The sequence below is a fragment of the Hypanus sabinus genome, chromosome 8 (genome assembly GCF_030144855.1).
Source record: "Hypanus sabinus isolate sHypSab1 chromosome 8, sHypSab1.hap1, whole genome shotgun sequence".
NCBI classification, from domain to species: domain Eukaryota; kingdom Metazoa; phylum Chordata; class Chondrichthyes; order Myliobatiformes; family Dasyatidae; genus Hypanus; species Hypanus sabinus.
In genome coordinates this window covers 44,281,698-44,297,023 of record NC_082713.1, presented here as the reverse complement: position 1 = coordinate 44,297,023, position 15,326 = coordinate 44,281,698, and the positions used below count along the sequence as shown (strand labels likewise).

The window sequence follows — 15,326 nt, the reverse complement described above, 5'->3', positions numbered from 1 at the left end:
AAGAAGCTCAAGTTAATCCATTATTGTCATCTGCAACACCTTTTAACATTTCAGTGCTAATTTCAAGGTTTCAAGATAGCAACTTAATTCCCTTCCTTTCCTCACATGCATTTACATTTGGTGCTACTCTCTGTCAGACGCCAGGCAAAGGTACAATTAGGAAACTCATGGCAGTTAAAAATACTTATGGGACGCATTACCATCCAAACAATGTCAGTCCAGCGGTATAAATCTTTAAGTTCAATTGAGAGTGAGATAAGAGTGCACATACGAATGGCTGCAGTACTACAATTTGAAAGTGGCTTCAGAATACAACACTCTTGTAGCAAATCCAACTTTAAGGTAAAAATGAGCATGTAACTCTTAGGGATTAACGTGACTGCAGTTACTCACATGCTGCCAAATGAATCAAATGATTTCTTGAAATCAAAGTGAGTTTAGTAAATCTGTGAACAGCCTGATAGCACTAAGACTATAACATTGGAATCCTGCCCAGGAGCTCTGAGTTCCAAATCTCTGCTTTACTGGGAGAATTATAAAAATGTTATGTCTGGTATATATTTTTTTGTATTTGAGATTATACAAGTTAAATCTCTGTAATCAAGTGAAATCTGCAAATGCGGATTTTTTCCCCTGAAGTCTAGCTTTTTAAAAGCTGAATATTTTTGTTCATGGGCTTAGTCAACAAAGAGCATTCTTCCACTATTCAAATGCTGGATGCACACAAACCACTGGCTTAGTGAGTTAATTAAAGTGGTATTTCACATTGCTAAAAATGCCACATCCCTAGAGACTATTATACACTAGTTTGTGGGGAGATGAGGATTCCACAATGGCATTGTTTTCAGTGCCATCCATTATGGAAACAACTGGTGAATTCTACACAACATAAAACCCATAATCTACAGCCTCAATAAATGTGGTAAAGCAGTGCAGACCTCTGGGAAGAAAACCTATCTTTAATGCAAGTCGCACAATTTTTCTTTGTTTACCTTTTTAAGGTTCCCACATATATATCTATCCACATCAGAAAATAATTTATTCTCGCCCCACCCAGTCCAATCATGTTACCACTGATAAATACTCTTTCTTACATTCCTTTAGATTTCCTTTAAGTTATAAAATTTTCTTTTGATCTCCTCACTTTAACAACAAAGTCAAGGTGAAATCCCCCTCATGTGGGCAAATTGGTAACCTAGCACCTGCATTGGAATGCTGACTAAATGCTCCAGCCGCTCTCCTTCAATATTGAGCAAATGCTGAATGTTGAACCCAGAGTCAAAGGCACAAGGGTTTCAAATACAGTGGAAACCTTCAAGGTGTATTGGTTATAACTGTACTCACACAACATTGTTACTTCAAAGGGATTTTCTTTTAGCATAAAATTATTTACAACTAGATTGAAAATATTAATAGTATAATTTTAATAAACTCTATAGTTCATAGTAAAATTTTTAACACTTGCATGCATTGAATTACATCACTTAAATGTTATCAGCTGCTATAATTAACAGTGTATTTTGAGAGTCATAGAGTCTTACAGCATGGAAACAGCCCCGTTGCCCCTACTGGTCCATACCAAACAAGATTCCCATCTAAGCTTGTCCCATCTGATTTTCCCATGTTTGGCCATTTTCCTCTAAACCTTTCCTATCCATGTTCCTGTACAAGTATCTTTTGTTAATGTACTAGCATTAACCACTTCTTCTGGCAGCTTAGTCTGACCACTCTCGGGATGCAAAAGTTGCTTCTCACGCCCCTATTAAATGTCCCCTCTCACATTAAGCCTATGACTTCTAGTTCTTAATTCTCTAACCCTGGGAAAAACTCTTCTCGCATTCTCTCTATTGTTGACTGCCATTATTTTATATACCTCCATAAGATCACCTCTCATTTTCCTATTGTTCTTTGAAAAAAGTCCCAGGCTGCTCACCCTCTCTCTGTAACTCAGTCGCTCGAGACCCAGCAACAAACTTATACATGTCTTTCCGGATTAATTGCATCTTTCTTTTAAAAGGGTGGCGAAAACTGAACACAGTATTTCAAATACAGCCTTGCCAACATCTAAAACTGAAACAGAGCACCTCAAATTCTATTCTCAATCTAATTTTCCTTGTGTGTCCAATAAAAAGTAAAGATATGCTGTTGCAGTTATGAATATTTCAGAGTGTGTTAGTCTAGCTGTCTCGGACACTATTTATAATATTTTGTATGCTAAGAAATGGCATTTTCCTTGTACCTTTAAAACTGTAAACTAGCAATGGAGTGAAATGATCATTGTACAGTAGAAAGAAAAGAATTACATTGATAATCAAAGGTAATTTTGAACTTAAGGGTTTTTAACATATGATGGATTTTGCCAAGAAAGGGCTAACGAAAGTACTCAAGGACACAGATGTATCCATCTCAATATTGAAATACAAGAGGAGGGATAATATAAGAGGTATGGAGGGTTATAGAAATATATGAATGACATGATAGGTATGTGAGGATGGATAGTGATCCAATGTAGTAGGGGAAAGGGAAAACAATGCAAAATAAACTTTGTCACGCTGAGGAAGATGAACAGAATGAACAGAATTATATGTGTCCATCAGCTGTTTTGGTGCAATCGGTCCAAGAGGACAGGAATAGATAACACACCATGGTTGCAATATCAGAACTACAGTTCCTCAGCTGTCTTGAGGTGTAAACCAGAATATTGGAATTTGAACATGAAATGGAGAAGATTTGAGTACAGAGGTGAGATGTACTTGAGCAAGGAGAGGTCAGGTTGCTTTTTCTGATCAACGGTTGATAATAGTTGCATCAATGGAAAGGGAACTGTCAAAGGTAAAAAAAAGCTGATTGCTCAACCACTTGACAATAAAAAACAACTGCAGATGCTGGAAATATGGAAATAACAACAAAAATGTGGAAACGAGTCAGGCAGCATTTGTGGAAAAAGAAGCAAATGTTTCAGGTCTGAGATCCTTTGTCAGAATTGAAAAGTTGTCTGTACTTTTCTTTCTACAACTGCTTCCTGACCTACTTTAATTTTCTTACTGTGAATACCTGCAAGAAAATTAACTTCAGGGTAGTATATTGTGACATATACATACATAGGTAATATATCTACTTTGAACTTTGAAATGTTTCCAGTCTATTCTGCTTTTATTTCTCTATTTTCCCTACCTGACAGGATACACACCAGGCTCCTGGCAATGGATTCTAATGTGGGGAGGTTGGTTACCTGCTGCATTGCACATGCAACACAGGCCCAAAGAAGTAGCCAAAGAATGATTACAATTTGATTCTTAGGCCTTTGATGTGAAACTAGCACTCAGCACTGTGCTGGAATTTTTTACCAATGGTTTCTCAGTTACATTCAAGGCAAGATCTGACACCTGCAGTGATGACATTAGCTCTCATCTTGAGCTCTGGCAGAAAAGAACAAATGGCTGGCAGCAGCTGCTTGCTTTTTTACTTCTTTACTCCTGTCACTAGATACGGTAACTAGAAAAGAGATCTACTCACTTTGAATTCTACAGACTTCAGAGACTGCCCCAAAAACCCAAGGTTAGGCATTACAGATTCTGAAAAGTTGGCAAGACCTCACATAGTCTGATTGATTAACCAATCTCAGACAAAATTTCTTAATTAATCTTCTGCACTAATTGGCTTTTCTCCTGAATCAATCTACTTGAGGCTCCATCAAGATATTGGATATAGGTCCATTAAAATGTAGTCTTAATACCTAATCTAATTACTTCCTGAATTTCTGAATGTTTGAACCAAGAGAGTCAGAAACTGATCCCTAGGAACACATCTCCAGTTTTTTTTGCTGTAAGTGTGCTATCGTGTGCCTCTGTAACTCAATCCCCTCAAAAGCAATGAAACTGAGCACAACTTGCTGCCAGTGCCATATAGCACATTTAGGCCTAATAACCGGGGATGAAGTTCTGTATGCATTCCTGTTGTACCACACATAAAAACACACAAATCTACATCACCACAATGGTTAACCAATACACTCTCTCTCTCTTGCTGTCTATAGATATTCTGGCTGTTTTCAGTGTGCTCATTAGATTCTTCAAAGGGCCATTCCCTGCTACATAATTGCAGCTGTCCAGCTGATAAGGTTAATGAAAAAAATGCATGAAATCAGTGTAAAATGCATCAAACTCTCATCAAAAGGCATCCACACATGTTGAGTTTCTTGGTGTTTTCAATTGGGTAATTGCAGTTTGATGTCGATGCTTGTTGCTTGCGTTGACAATGCATGCTGGCTCCTCCCCAGATACCAGGTTTCTACCTACCTCCTTTTCTACATATTTTCTTGTTGGGTTTTCTTGTGCATTCCTTCGATATTCTTTTTACTGTAAAATGAATAAAATACTACAAAATAACATGAGGCTCCATCAAACACAGGGGGAGCATGCAATCACAACCGTTTGACCCCTCTTTCAGCCACATACACTTGCACACACACACACACACACACACACACACACACACACACACACACACACACACATACACGCGCACACTCACACTTGTACAAGTACATGTGCACATACACACACGCATACAGACACCTTTGAGACCTGTTTTGCAGAAATATTCAACCATCCCAGGGCACAGCTGGCCCATGCTGTTGGAGCTGCCAATCCAGCACCACTCCGACCAGAGAGAAGAGACAATTTAAATGAGCTCACAACACCACTCCATCTCCTTTGCTCACATGATGAGGTAGATCAAATGTAAACACTTTACTAAAGAAATTCATGTATACGCTGCTTCAAATAAAGTGAACTCACCTCTCAGATTTCCAAATCTGAAAGAGCAAGCTCCTAATGTCCCCTAAAACGTCCAATGAAGGGACTTATCTGTAATGCTAAACTGACTTTTATCTTTACCTCCCATTAATGGCTTGCTATGCATTTACACAATTCCTTATTTTTAATCCCAATTTCCAATGTTGAGTGGATTTTGTCATCTAGTTCCTTGGGGAAGAACACCACTGGTTGTTCTCTCTTTACAAGATAGATGCATTTATTATTTGCTCCAGAGAAGAATGACAACTTTGGAAGTAAATCAAATAGACGAAGCCTTTACAAGTGGCTTTATGAAACTGCTTCATTAAAGGACCAAAGCAACTCTTCTTCTTCATTGGTTACATTGTGTGATAGCCTCAAATATGTTGACTTACCAATTCTTATTTTGGTGGTAGGGTATGGGGCTAACTTGTGTAGGATTGCTGCTGTATTACAGTCACCTGCTCAATGTCATGCTGCTGGTTACCTTGCAGAGGAAAATGATGACTAGAAATCTCAAAATTGATGTTTATCAATTAACTTGTTCTCTTCTATATTCTGAGAAAGGCAGAAGCCAAGTCAAGTTCTGTGCGACAGATTCAGAATCCACTTTTCTCCCAAACTCATTGATTATTTGCTGAGGCATAGTTCCTCAGTTGTTGGCTATTATCTAAAGCCTCTTCCAAGAAGCCATTCTTCAATTGTTAGCCTGCACGGGGTAAGAAATAATTAATTTTGTTGGAGATATATCACACCAGATTCCTCTTTCATGTCTGAATAGCCGCTAACCTTAACCAATGATAACAATGATTTAATCGATGTCGGTACTTTCTGAAGGGATGATCAGGATCTGGATCCTCACTGATCTTTCTCCTTTCATGGTTGAATAAATTGAAGGCAAATGTAATGTCCACACAGCTGTCGCTGTTGCTATAATTATATAGAAATTTAAACATGGTAATAGGCTGCTCTATTCAACCAGTCCAGGTAAATATTCATCATCATTCTAGATACACACCACTGAAATAGCCTGTCTCTACCTACTCTTCCTATCCATTCAATGTTTTAAATGTCTTTATTGGATACTTCAACAACTTCCATTGATTAGACAAAAACAACCCTGAGTTTTCTGCATTGAGCTATGAACAATTAACTTAGTAACTGTAAGGCCGTTCAGGGCTCTAGCACATGCGTGTGATAATGTACAAGTCTGTGACTTCCTCACAGCTGTCTAATCTCCCTGCGCTAGGAGGTCTGCATTAATTCAGACTTCATAGCTGGATGGGAGAGAGGCAGATTAAAAGGAAGTACAACTTGTAAAATTCACTCTCTTTACAGATTTAATTTGTTTTTATTGTTTCAAATAATTTTAGCACTTTAACATTTTTGAAGTTAAAAGATGCTAAAGCTTTGATCAAATTAAATAATGTTACAGGTTTTGGATGTTTGGAAACGCCAGCTACATCCACCAATGAATAAATTACACATCAAATAAGACAGTGATAATCTTGTTCAGATTTCAATTTTTTTCACTGTTTATTAAGTCTGGGGACATAGGCTTAGTTGTCCATCAGAACAGTTTCGTCAGAGTGGGTTGTTGAGATCCTACCATGTGATTTTCAACGGGAAGGCCCTTTGTGTAGTATAGGACTTCATTAACCAGGTCAGTGTTGGATTCGTGGATATAGCTGCTGAGTGAAGTTTCATATAAGGACAGACCTACTGGCCAGATGAATAGCAAGAAAAAGTTACTCCTGCTGCCAGAAAGGTACGGTCAAGTGTGCACTTCTTGCAATCTTAGTATCATGCAGAAGTTTGGAAAAAAAAATACTCCTGCTGCTGTAATCAAGTCATTGATCACAGAAGTGGTCACTGCTACCTCTTCCAATCTTGTGGAAAACTGTCCTTAACTAGTTCTTTATATTTCATTGTTTTAAAAAAAAACTTAATCCAATTTTAAACCTCTTCCCTAATTCCATACTCCTCACATCCTTGTATACAATTATTAGATTGAAGATGTTTATACAAGTCCTCATCATTTAACTTTCCTAATAGTCCCCTGCACTGCTGTTGCTAAAGGCTTTTAGGAAATCCATGTACATTTCTCACATACATTGAGATGTTAGTTACATCCTCAAAAATTGCCCTTGCAGTTTGTTGAGTGTGAGTCTTTTTCTGAAATACAGGCTAGCTGCTTCTGGTAGTTTTATTGATTTTGATATTTTGTAATTTCGGGCTTCAAAATTCTAAATACTTCCACATTAATTATGCTAAGATGTAAGTTCTTACATTAGTAGTCTTCCTTGATGCAATGGGCATTCTCCAGTTCTCTGATAAACATGATCTGTAACACCCTGATGCATAAACCTTCATCACATCTGTCTGTCCAGTAAGTAGTGTTTCCAGTTACCGGATCTCATTTAATCCAACTTTAGCCCTGAAATTAACAGCCTTGGTTGGATCCGAATGCAGTTTATGGCAGTATGGAAAAGGTGGTAAAACACCCATAGCACAAATTGAAACAGCAATAAGGTATTATTGGGATGAATTAGATGAGAAATGGATATGTTATGCAGATGCACTGGAAATCATCTGAGTCCGGATAAAGTGGAATTGGATGAATTTAACATGTCAGAATAGCACTTGATCAGTGCTGATTTCATTCACACTGATTTCATTCACACTGATCAGTAAGAAGTATTAGCAAGCTGCACCAATACCACTGAGACCTATGAGTGGCAGTTTATCCCAAATTAATACATTATAACAGTTACATTGCATTTGGGAGAACATCCCTGGCCATAGTGGGGTATGCCTCTCAGCAAATATTTAGCACTGATCCCAAGACTTCAATAGGATCATTTTGCTGAAAATGTTTATAATATAAAACTGAGCATTACTGGGTTAGATCCCAGAGTCTGATTGGCTGCCATTAGTCATGGAATATTCACAATAATTCATCATAAGTAACTTGTACTTATTGATGTTTTCATTACTGGGTAATTGTTTTTAGGATCTTAGTGAATACACCATCTGCCCCCTTCATTTTACAAATCCAAAAGAGTAAATTGAAGTAAAAGCCAAATGACATTTCAGTCCTCTGGATGTGGGAGTGATCTTGCATCAGACATTCAGTCACAATCCAATCATGTCCTGGGAGAATATTTCTGCAATACTTCTTTATAAGTCTTCCCTCCCACTTCTGCCCTCATATATTAAAGTGTGAATCACAAAATCTGAGGATTAATCCTGCGGACAATGCACCTAGCTTCAGATTTTCTGCAGTGACACTTAGCTTTTGGCTGTCAAACTGTGCCACAGAAACAAAAGAGGAACCTTAACAGTGTCGGAGATAGTAAGAAATGGAAAGATCAAGGCAAGGAGAAGCCCGACATGAGCCACATGACATCTGCATGCAGGAGCAGGTAATAGGGAATCACTTCATGCTAAACAACAACACACAGACAAAACAACAACAGAGAACCAGACAAAAGAAGCATTGGTTTGTCCCCCACTGACTCACCATCCTCTGTGGGGACAAAGATGTTTAGATACAAGCAGTCTTCATTTTGATCCTGGATGTAAGTTGCAACTACATCCAAATTAGCCGTGAACCAGATTGGTAACATGATTTCCGGTACCATACCAAGAATGTTCTGTGGGCAGACAGGGGAAAAGTGAGTAACATTGCGTATCCCAGACCAGGAAGGTGGAGGTTCAGGTGGCTGGAACCGTTTCTCCCCAACAGGAGCAGCAGCATATGGAACTCCCAGGTACTGATCCACGGGCCCAAGAATCTCACTTGGCAGGGGAATTCGAATCCCCCGCAGTTTTCCATAATGCGTATTCACAGTTGGGTAATTGATTTGACCTTCCAACACTATGACCCTGATGGCAAAGCTAAATATCCAGAGAGCAACACTGCAATCTACATTTAAGCAAATGGTGGGAACACATCGCAAAAGTGATGCAGGACAACTCCATCTTGAGTAAAGAAGCATTGTACACGATGACATCACCCGATCTTCACCAGGGTAAGTTCCAAAAGCCCTTGGTGCTGTTCTATACCAGTGATAAATCCAAAGCTCATAGGGAGGGAGCTTCTTCTCTTGGTACACTATTTGCTGTTCTGCTAGCAATCCACAGGAGATAGACACAGCCAAGTAACCATACTGCAGCTTAATCACAGGGCTGTAGTTTCAGGTCTGAACAGTGCTCTTCTCATTCTCCAAATAAGTCTCCACTTCCATTTCTGTTTTCAAGCCAATTCCTGGAATGAAGAGAAGCAAAATTGTGAATATGGACACCATTTTTAAACAGAACACCTGAAAAACGTCAAATGAATAAACATCACTAACTCCTCTGTCCAGGGGCACCACTTTATTCAGTAAAAGAACAAAGCAAGTTGTCCGTCTGTCCTTTATTTCAAACTGGAATATATGGAGAGCTTGTAAGCCATCACAAAAATCTCTCCCTCTATGCCCATGAAATGCATTGCGGAATCTCACAACATTTAAGACCTGGCATGTGTCCCAAACCCATATTAGAAAATGGCAATTGATCCAGTTTGCTTTTAATTATTTTGAATATTTTGAACATTGTGAAACCACAAATGGAGCACAAAGACAAAAAAGAATATGTGATCTCTATGAGACTTGGACTTTATCTTAGATGAATAAATTGGGCAAGATCACTTCCAATTCCCAAAATTTCAATATGATCAATAGGGTTTGTAGAACAATAATTGATGGTTCAATCTTGCCATATTCATTCACATGCAGCAAGGCTCCAGGACTTTTCAAGCAACACACAGAAAATGGTGGAGAAACTTAGCAGGCCAGGCAGCATCTATGGAAATGAATAAACAGTCAAACTCAGAGTAAGAAGGTAGGGAGAGGGGAGGAAGAAATACAAGGTGGTAGGTGAACATGGGAGGGGGAAGGGATGAAGTAAAGAACTGGGAAATTGATTGGTGAAAGAGATAAAGGGCTGGAGAAGGGGGAATCTGATAGGAAAGGGTGGAAGACCATGGAAGAAAGGGAAGGAGGATGAGCACCAGAGAGAGGTGATGGGCAAGTAAGGAGATAGGGTAAGAGAGGGAAACAGGAATGGGGAATGGTGAAGGGGGTGAGGTGGGATACAATTACCAGAAGGTTGTGGAATCGGTGCTCATGCCATTAGGCTGAAGGACACCCAGGCTACTCCAAACTATTTAAAAATGCAATGTACCACAAAAAATATAAAAATTTGAAATAGCATGTTGAGATTGAAATGAAAATGTAACTGAAATGGAAGCTGGCCCATAATACAAAAATACTGAAGCTGATGCAGGAAATTGCAACAGAAATACCAATATTTTTGATGTGGATGGGAATTAGAAATATCTTTGTAATGAAATGAATAGAAATGCGATTTTTTTTTCATCTAACTTTCCAAGGTCAAAATATTATCAGAATTAAACATAGCTACTGATGGAGAGTTGGATATGTGATGGAAGTAGAACATTACATATGTTAAATAGTTAATATATTTAACTAATAAGTTAAATAAATGGGGAGAATTAATGGAAGAGTTGTCTCTGTTTGCAGTCTGACTGGACAGCATGTAACTTGTGTCAAACTATCATCAAATACGCTAACTAGATCCTGTACAAAGGTTACTAGTATCCTTGCAGCAGACACCACTGTCTCTGAGGACCAATACTTTGCATAGATTGCCACCAACAGATAGATATACCACTTCCTTCTTCAAATTATTATGCCTTGTAAAGCATTAGTAGTATATTTCGGTGAACCTGTTCAAGCAGTTCCAGTGAAAGGATGATAAGCTATTGTTTTATATCTAGAATTTGAATTTATAGTTATAACCAATAAATCTGACAAAACACCCACAAAGACTTATTTGGAAAAATCCTTTGTTTCACAAATTAAATTGTGTCTCAGCATTAAACATCAATCATGGAGTGCTGACACCTTCAAAATGTGCATATAGTCTCCTGATCAATCTCTTCTGGGGACGTAATAGTCATTGGCCCAGCAGTAGTGATATATAGTGCGCAGAAAAATGAAAAGACAGCCTGAACAAGAGGGCAAAGCCATTTATTAACCTGGGCAAAGACGCAATTGAGGAACACTCTTCATTCATTTCTACCAGCCATAACTTGACACTAACTTTCTTTTTTTGCTTTCCTTCCCTATTCACCTTTCTTTGTCTTCGAATGCTTAAAACACATTACATCTGTTGAACAGTCATCACTTACCCTGCGTTAAATCTGACATTATCTTTTTCCTGTCACCAGAGATGTTGCTTGACTTATTAAGCAATTTTTGTTTAAACATTTGTCCAGTCTAAAGATGGAGTTGTGTGAGTGACATTGGCTGTGAGGGAGATTGAAAATCTGGCTGAGTGGTGTCACAGCAACAACCTCTCACTCAATGTCAGCAAAACCAAAGAGCTGATTATTGACGTCAGGAAAAGGAAATCGAAGGTCCATGAGCCAGTCCTCATCAGGGGATCAGAGGTAGAAAGAGTCAGCAACTTTAAATTCTTGGTATTACCATTTCAGAAGATCAGTCTGAGTGGAGCACGTTACAAATCAGCCAAAACGCAGTGGCCTAATTTTCTTAGAACCTTGCACAGATTTGGCATGTCATCTAAAATACTGACAAACTTCTATAGATACACAGTGGAGAGTATACTGACTAGATGCATCAACACTTGGTATGGAAGCTCCAATGCCCCTAAATGGAAAAACCTACAAAAAAGTGTGAATACAGCCAGTTCATCATGAGTAAAGCCCTCCCCACCATTGAACACATTTACAATGAGTGTTTCCACAGGAAAGTAGCATCCCTCATCAAAGATCCCCACCATCCAAGCCATGCTCTCTTCTCACTGCTGCCATCAGGAAGGTACAGGAACTTCAAATCCCACTCCAGCAGGTTCGGGAACAGTTATTACCCCTTAACCATCAGGCTCTTGAACCAGAGGAGATACCTTCACTCATCCCAACAGTGAATTGATTCTGAAATCTATAGATTAACTCTTAAGGATTCTATTTATTGCTTATTTATTGACTTATTTATTCTTTTTTTGTATTTGCACAGTTTGTTCTCTTTTGCACATCGGTTGTTTGTCCATCTTTCTTGCATCAGTTTATGATTAATTCTATTGTGTTTCTTTGTATTTACTGTGAATGCCTGCATGAAAATGAATGGCAGGGTAGTATACGGTGACATATATGTACTCTGATAATAAATTTATTTTGAACTTTAAACCTTGAGCTTTTAACACTTTTCAGCCAACCTCCTTGTTAAAAACAATTCTTATTTCAAGCACTTCAAGCTCAAGATCAAAAATACAAAAAAAGGTAAAGACAGCTGTGCTTAAAGATGATACTCTGATTACCTGAGATAACTGTTTCCATTACGCATGATAAGTACATAGCATTGCCTGGATTGTTGCAGCCCAATTTGGCACGGTTGGTGTCAAATTAGTGCTGCACAAGATTTGTTGTCTTCAGCTGTCTACTCTGTATACAACCAACATACACATGAGGTGCAAATCTTACTTTGTTCTCCAGTTTGCCACATAATGTGACTAACAGCATAAACTGCCCCCATGATTCATGATTGAAGATGAATGCCAACTGTCATCCATAACAACAAAGGAAATTGGTACCATCCAGGAATATTTAGCTGCTGATGATTCAGGAACTAATTAGGGCTAACACACTTGGAGAATGTACTATTTTTAAATAGTTCCCAGAATCCTTTGAAAGCACTTGCATGAGCAGATAAAGCACTGATCATCAAAAATTCAGTAGCATAGACTTCACCCTTTCTTGTATCCACTAAACATATTATGCAGTTATATACAGCTATTAAATTCCATGTGAAATCGCTTCTGTTGATATCAATTTCAGGAGCAAAATTAAACACATTTTTAGCATAAATAAGAGAACAAGCATTCACCTCATTATGTTCATGAGGACACATCAGATGACCAAATGAGTTATTTTAAATCATAGCATCATAAATTGTAGCCAGGAAATGATTGGCTTTTCACAAAAAGAAACGCATCTGGTTCATTAAAATCCTTCAGAGAGGGAATTTTCTATCCTTACCTAGTCTGGCCAATGTGAGGCTCCAAACCCACCATTGTCATTGATTTTTAAATGTTTTCTCAGTCAGAGCAACTAACAATAAACTCTAGTATCTTATCAGCACCCTGTGAACCCAATAGATACAAATGTCTTTGCAGCGATTTGGTGCAGTGAAAGATTCAAATGAAATGATCTGGAGTCAAATGTAAGAATGGTAAAACAGAGTCATGACTGACACTTATCTGTAATTTCCTGAAAGAAGATCTAGCCATTACAAAGCTAGATCTCCTGAGGCAGCAATAAGTATGAAGAACAAAATTATAAGATGGCTTTTTCAATGCTCAGGTTCACAAAGATTAATCCCTCCACTGAAAAAGTCTAGGGAAACAAATGTAACTGCAAGAAATTTTGAACTATCCTTATTTGGAGAGTTTCTGCTGCAAATTCTTTCAGAGCTGACACACACACCAAAGGTGACTGCTTCTTCTAAATACAACCATTAATGTGCTTCAGGTATAAGCAGTGCAGTCTTCAACTGAACCATTTTCTGAAGTACACCCTGTGCCACTACACCCAGTGCTTCAAAACTCAGCAATATCTTTCTGTTAAATAGTAGGCCTCTTCAATAGAGTTTCCCAGGTTCCTTATTGAGATAAAAAGCATAAAATGTTGGAAGTACTCAACAGGTCAATCAAAGGGTCTTTGACCTGACACATAGCTGCTCTTACAACAGATGCAGCTTAACCTGCTGAATATTTCAGCATTTAAAAAAAAATATTTTAGATTTCCAGCTTCTCTGGTGATTTTGATTTTTATTTCTTCATGAAAACATTTTTCTTTCTACATCACTGACCTGGCATCTTATGCTCCCACTCTTCAATGCCACTTTCATGAATCATCTCAAATAATTTCCTCTACCTGCCCATAGCCCCTATGTTGTCTCTGACTGAGAAGAGAAGATGTTATACATATGGAGGAATTGGAAAATGGCAAAACTAATTTATGTACTTAATTTCATATCAAATTTTTGACTGTTAAAGAGTTCGGCTGGAAATTGCATCACCCACAATGCCATGAAATGACACAATGATATGACAGTGATTTGTGGATGGAAAAGTTTCCCATGATATAAAGATGAAATTAAAAACAGATGGGAGCTTTTTGTATATTTTTAAGTAGACAAAGAAGAGTTGCACTTATCGAGTTTTCTACTTAATCATAGTGCTTTTGTCAAGTTCTTTGGTAAATTGGTTTATTATTGTCACATGAACCAAGGTACAGTGATTATTTTGTTAAACAGTACACTTTGTTAGTACAAGGTAAAACAAGAATCAAGTCTTACAGTTACAGTGACCACATTTAAGAGGCAGGTACTTCCAATGAGAAAAGCTTAGGAGGATATGGGATTAATGTGGGCAAGTGAGATTCGTATAGATAAAAACAATGGTTGGCATAGACATGTTGGCCAAAAGGCTTTTTTTTTCTCTATATGGTTCAATGAACTATCCAGCTACGACCCACACCTTACACTTCTAAAATACAATGAATTTCATTCTGGCAGACACTGTACTAATGAAGATTTCTTTTCACAAAACTAACTGTGTCTGTAATATAACCATGAAGAGCCATGGTTGAGCAATAGAACTATAAGATTAATTACGGCTTTTCACCTCAGTACATCATATTTATGATTCCACCAATTGAGAAAAGTCCTGCCGGCTGATCACGATACACTGTTGCTTTTATGGACACAGCTGCACAGAAACCATCAACCATTTACGCATATCTTGACAATTCTATTGAAGGAAAATGATGGCAATCAGACTGTTCGCATCTCAGGTGCTAGGACATTATTTTTCTATCCAAATGGAATCTTGTTTAATGTCCAAACTACAGATCCTACAACAATGCAAGTGTTTTAGTCTCAGAAAGCAGGAGAAAATTTCACACCTGCTTATTCCACCAAGCACATTTCAATCCATATTATCAAATTTAAAGGATAGATAACTCAAATCCATGATCTTTCAGATTCAGATATGATTATGTTGGATCCGAGTCACTGAATTAAGAAGCCTACCATCTAATTTACTGATCATTAATCCTAGCCCTGGGAATCAAGAACTACCATAAAAAGCTACAATAAAGAAGTCCATGAAAAGAGAGTGATAAATCATGTGCACTGACTCTGACATATTTTCTGTCAGAATCCTATGTGTAACAATATGAGAAAGAAAACATTGATAAATAATTGTTCATAATAAATGTTCTATCAGTCTGTTGCTGGTAGTACAATCTTCTATATGGTGGTGTGCCTGGGCAAAGGCATCAACATGGGTGATGCCAACAGGCTAAGTAAACTGATTAGAAAAGCTGCCTCTGTTTTAGGAGTCAAACTGGACACACTGAGGCTGTGGTAGAACAGAGGA

The 15,326-nt window shown here is 38.0% G+C and overlaps 1 protein-coding gene across 4 annotated transcripts in view; it reads right to left on the bottom strand.

The window, feature by feature from the left end:
* Positions 1-15,326, bottom strand: part of nlgn3a (neuroligin 3a) — a 292,883-nt gene that overhangs the window by 173,127 nt on the left and 104,430 nt on the right. For 2 of the 4 annotated variants that reach the window (XM_059977044.1, XM_059977045.1), the window contains exon 2: positions 8,320-9,066. The exons of 1 other annotated variant lie outside the window; for it this stretch is intronic. In XM_059977044.1, the coding sequence (XP_059833027.1) occupies positions 8,320-8,812 (493 nt within the window). In that variant the 5' untranslated portion in view covers positions 8,813-9,066. Of the gene's footprint in view, positions 1-4,298; positions 4,359-8,319; positions 9,067-15,326 lie in introns of all 4 variants that reach the window. One more of the 4 variants, XM_059977043.1, reaches the window with a different exon arrangement.